This window comes from Anoplopoma fimbria, chromosome 16 (genome assembly GCF_027596085.1).
Source record: "Anoplopoma fimbria isolate UVic2021 breed Golden Eagle Sablefish chromosome 16, Afim_UVic_2022, whole genome shotgun sequence".
Taxonomy (NCBI): Eukaryota; Metazoa; Chordata; class Actinopteri; order Perciformes; family Anoplopomatidae; genus Anoplopoma; species Anoplopoma fimbria.
The window spans coordinates 11,693,330-11,698,800 of NC_072464.1; the positions used below are offsets into that span (position 1 = coordinate 11,693,330).

At 43.1% G+C, this 5,471-nt stretch overlaps 1 protein-coding gene across 1 annotated transcript; it reads left to right on the top strand.

Annotated features, from left to right (window-relative positions):
* The first annotated feature begins 2,605 nt into the window (after positions 1 to 2,605).
* On the top strand, positions 2,606 to 5,217 carry slitrk5b (SLIT and NTRK-like family, member 5b). The gene has a single exon (XM_054615777.1). The coding sequence runs from the start codon at positions 2,614 to 2,616 to the stop codon at positions 5,215 to 5,217; it is 2,604 nt and encodes an 867-aa protein (XP_054471752.1). The 5' UTR covers positions 2,606 to 2,613.
* The last annotated feature ends 254 nt before the right edge of the window (positions 5,218 to 5,471 follow it).

The following is a 5,471-nucleotide window of genomic DNA, read 5'->3' on the forward strand; positions in this document are numbered from 1 at the left end:
TAAGGAACATACATCACAGGCAACATCCATCATCCTCTGTGGCACAGTTCCGACTCCATTTCTGTATTTCTGACCTCAAAGCACATAATTGTGAGTCATCATCATTTTTTCTTCCAGTCATTTGTGATGCTGATTCCTTTTTGTGCGCCTTTGCATACGTGTGTGGGTAAGTGTGTGTGTGTGAAGAGGAGCTGTCTTCTGCCCTCAGTTGGTGAAGATTATGTTCAGTGTTGTGGAAGACTTGGAGAGATGAGGCTCGTATCATGCATCGCCTGTGTGTGCCTCATGTTCCCACTGCACATTGTAACCATGGAGGAACAACAGGGATTATCAAACTGAAGAGGGATTCAGTGTGTGAACGTACACAAAATGCAAAGACACAAAATGCAAAGACACAAAATGCAAAGACACAAAATCCACTCTACCAAAATTTAAAGACTATTTCATTCAAATAAAAAATAAAAAAACTGTTCTCTCTCATTCAGATGTTTGTTATGACAGCTATTTTGCACCAGCTGCACAATTTGCTTATCATATTGCAACAAACATAAATGCTAATTTATGCAGTAATAGCGGTGTAATGATGGGGTTTATCTAATGCTGAGGGTCTAGCCCAACATGCAGCACAAACCTCTGAGGGCAAAGGAAAAAACACACAGAAATGAAATACATGCAGGCTGAATACAGCCTTCCTACTCTTTAGTATGAGCCACAGGCAGTGTCCCTGATGTGCCTGCTCTCCTCCCATCTGAGCAAGAGCCAAGTGGGGAGGATGATGATGGATACAGCTCCACGAGGGCACAGCAATATACAACACAATTCTTGACATGTTTCCACATGAGTGCTACAGCATCAGGTTAAGACGGGCATGACAGGTCTTTTCCTTTACCTTTTGATCTATCACTAAACAGACGCAAAATTGCCTATGCAACATCTGCCATCAGTTTAGATGCTACAACGTTTAATAAATGGAAACTACAGAATTATGTATAACTATATATATATATAACACTGCGAGAATGGCAGATGCCAGGTGAAAACAAACTGATAATCTGTGTGACTCATGGTTTACTATTTAATTTTAAGAAACCAACAGGCAAATATTGCAGGGGGGGGTGAAGGGGTGTTGATCAATACACATCCTACCATGCCAAAGCCATAGTGTGTGCATGCATTAGGCAGTGGATGACATGATTATTAAGGCTGTTCTGCACAGTCCATATAAGCACTTTAGTGCAGCTTTTCAAGAGCTGAAATGGGAACCCTGTGAAAGTTTATTCAGAGGTTTGCTTGTACCTGGATTTTTTGTGACAAACTATTCTGACTGAACCTTTAACCATTTTAACTCATCAGCACCTGAACTCTGACTGGCAGGAGTGATATGGACACCTGCAGGGCACCTGACTGTGGTGAGATTTCCAAAAAATAGCACCCGGGATGTAAATAAACCACTGTTCCAGTGGAAATATGGGGGCCTAATCTATTCCTGAAAATAATGGCCAATATCTTCTCTCTTTTTTTTCCACCACCAAGCGACATAAAATTGCACGATTCACAGGTTATGAACAACTGATGCAATTTGACAATCTGGTGACGGTTTTCTTTCCAGGATGTTTAACAGACCGTTTGAACCACCGAGCCCGGTGAATTATTGATTTTTTTTTTTTTTTTTTTTTTTTTTTTTTTTTTTTTTTTTGGGGACATCTTTTCTGTAGGTAGGTCAACGTCTTTTGGGGGGGGGTATATCTCGATGCTCCAGTGAGCTGATTCTTTGTTCTTAAAATGACTTGACATCCTCCCGACCACAGAGTCAGCGTGCGCGCTTGCGTGCGTGACCGTCCACGGAGAGAGAGAGAGAGAGAGAGAGAGAGAGAGAGAGAGTGAATAAGCAACTTTGTTACCGGGCATAGCTGTGTCTCCTCCGGCACCGCGTGGTGAAAGAGAAGCATTTGGCAGTTATGGTTGATCAGCGTTTCTTTCATCCTCCCCGGTGCGTTAGAGGCGACGGACGCACTCGCACTGAATAGATCCGGTTTGCTCTTTCGTTTTGACGGATTAAAAATAAAAAGATGCGCTGAAATACCCAAACAGAGCCTACTTCTTCCATCAAGACGCGTGAGGTATGTATTTCCACCAGGTTTTAGACAGAAATTATGCTGGCTGTCTTGTGTCTGACAAGGCGTGCACTATGATGCAGAATCTCAGCTAACATTTAATTTGCATGTCTTTGAATTCCCAAACAGCATGTAATTGCATGTTGATGTCTTAATAAGCGAATGCGCTGTGGCTTCCTCCTCACAGCGGATTTAGACCATTGTTTTGCGCTCATGTCTCGCTTTGACCTTGCTTTTTGTGTTATTTACATAGCTTGAAGGAGTTGCTTTATATCACGCTTTGTTTGAGCCATTCTAAAATCAGCAGCCACAAAGATAGAAGTTACCCCAGGGTAACAGCAAATGAACCTTTGACTCGTGTAGGCTACAGCTTGTTGTGTGGAAGTTGCTTTCATTGCAGTCTGCCTGTTTTACATCACCATGTATGTGTTTTATTTCTAGATGACATTGAGGATACCTTAGCTGGACCGTGAGCTCGGGCCAACATTTTTGCAGGAAAATGCATCTTTGGATTTTATTTGTTTTGCTGAGTGCAATGTCAGTGTGTCCTGTGGAGATGTTTGGCAGTTATGGAGAAATATGTCAAAGACTGTGTGCCTGTGAGGAGAAAGAGGGGATACTCACAGTGAGCTGTGAAAACAGAGGAGTTGTTAGTCTCTCAGACATAAGCCCAGTGTACTTCTCCCAGTATCATCTGCTGCTCACGGGGAATCTTTTGAAAAAGCTATCTGCAAATGATTTTGTTGAGTACAAAGGACTTACAATATTACATCTGGGAAACAATGACATATCTGAGGTTGAAGCAGGCGCTTTTAATGGACTTCAGGAATTAAAACGATTGCATCTCAACAATAACAAAATTGATGTCTTGAAGGAAGAGATTTTCTTTGGCCTTGAAAGTCTGGAATATCTACAAATTGATTATAATTCTATAACTCATGTGGCCCCTAATGCCTTGAGCAGACTTCGAAATCTGGAGGTCCTGATTCTCAATGACAACTTAATATCTAGCCTGCCTGTGAACATTTTCCAGTATGTACCATTGACTCATTTGGACTTAAGGGGGAATCAGCTCAAAGTGCTTCCCTACTCCGGTCTGCTGGAGCACATGAACAGTGTCGTGGAGTTACAGCTGGAGGAGAACCCGTGGAACTGTTCGTGTGAGCTGATTGCACTTAAAACCTGGCTCGAGAGTATATCTTACACAGCTTTAGTCGGCGATGTCGTTTGTGAGTTCCCTTTCCGACTTCATGGGAGAGATCTTGATGAGGTTTCAAAACAGGAGTTGTGCCCGAGGAGAGCCATTGCTGAATATGAGATGCCACCCCTGCCACATTTGAGCACCGATGCATACCATAGGACCATGCCAGCACTAGTCACAGCCTCCTTCACCTCATCTGGGATTGCACGGTCCTCATCAAAACCCACTAAAGGACCTCGCCAGTCAGGCAAATTAAAATCAAGGCCCACTGCTCGCGTCCCATCCAACAAACCACAAAATTATGGGCAAATTATTTCATATCAAACCAAGTCCCCCGTGCCTTTAGATTGCCCAACTGCCTGCACCTGCAACCTTCAAATTTCAGACCTCGGCTTGAATGTGAACTGCCAGGAGCGCAAGATTGAACATATCTCTGACTTAAATCCCAAACCTTACAATCCCAAAAAGATGTATCTAACAGGGAATTATATCCCAGTGGTGCGTCGATCCGATTTTATCGAGGCGACTGGGCTGGATTTGCTTCATCTTGGTAACAACCGAGTATCTCGCATTCATGACCGAGCTTTTGGCGATTTGACACATCTAAGAAGACTATACCTGAACGGGAATTTGATTGACCATCTTACAGCTGACGTGTTTTATGGACTGGAGACTCTACAGTTCTTATATTTAGAATACAACGTCATTAAAGAGGTTGCTTCCGACACCTTTCAGCATGTACCCAAACTACAGCTTCTTTTTCTGAACAATAACCTCTTGAAAACTTTACCCGTGGGAACGTTAAATGGCCTGACATTAGCCAGGCTAAATCTTCGCAACAACCATTTGCGATATCTTCCGGTAAGCGGCGTGCTGGGTCAGCTTACAGCACTGGTGCAAGTCGATTTGTTCGAGAATCCCTGGGATTGCTCTTGTAGCATACTGGAGTTAAAGTTGTGGCTGGAGCAGCTTAGCACAGGCACGGTTGTGAACAATGTCATCTGTGGTTCACCCAAGAGGCTAGCTGGGGAAGATATGAGATACATTAAGACGACTAATTTCTGCCCTAATAACACTGATATACTTGCCTCCATCATCCCACCTTCTGAAGAATCCTTCCCTGGCAGCACTATCACCATAGAAACATCCTTGGACTCTGACACACAATACAGCACCATTCCTTTATCTGTGATGATTCTTGCCCTTCTCCTCATATTCATTGTGTCTGTGTTTGTGGCTGCAGGATTGTTCGTGGTAATGAAAAAGAGACATCAAAAGTGTCAAAACGAGCATAATAACTCCATGAATGCTTGCATTAGCTCTCTCAACATTGAATATGGCCTTTACAAAAAGGGATCCATTCCCAAAGTCAGAACATCTGCTGGACACGTGTATGAGTACGTCCCACCTCCCACGGAAACCACATGCAGAACCACTGCACAAACCCCGACGGACAGCAAATCAGTGGATGGATTTAGAGACTTTGATGAGTTGAGCAGCGCTTTTCTGGGTAACTCGGATGAAGAGGCAGCCAGTAATGTTATAAGCTCGGAATACAGTGTCGCCACTCCAGAGCCTCTTAACAAGCCCTCCACCCCTCACCAAGATGACCAGTGTTACTATAGAGATGTACTTGAGCCCGAAAAGCACACATGCTACAGCAGTACGTTACCATGCAGGCATGCAGGGCATTCATCAAGTCAGTATGCCTCAGACTTTGATGCAAGGCATCAATACATGCACCCAGATAGAATACAACAAACAATACTCTATTGTACATCACCAAGTACTGTGTATGTGGAGCCCAACAGGAGTGAGTACTGGGAACTGAAAGCAAAGCTTCATATTGATCCCGATTACCTTGAGGTTCTTGAAAAACGAACAACATTTTCACAGTTTTAAGAGACTTGACCCCTGGACGTTCGGTCGGATACGTTGATGCAATGTATTCATTTAATCAGGAATCAGACCATGTTTTAAAAAACAGGCAGCACTATTTTATCACCTTTATTAATACAATGGATTTTGAGCTACAGTATGCATTTCTGGGAATCATGTGTCACAGGATTGACTTATAAAGGGGAGCGCTACTCGTTTTAAAGTAGCACTTATCACTTTACCCCTGTGGTGTCAAACAGTTTGGTTTAACTTAATTA

Excerpts from the sequence above, each read along its gene's own strand:
- slitrk5b (XM_054615777.1), top strand. The coding sequence starts at position 2,614 with ATGCATCTTTGGATTTTATTTGTTTTGCTGAGTGCAATGTCAGTGTGT.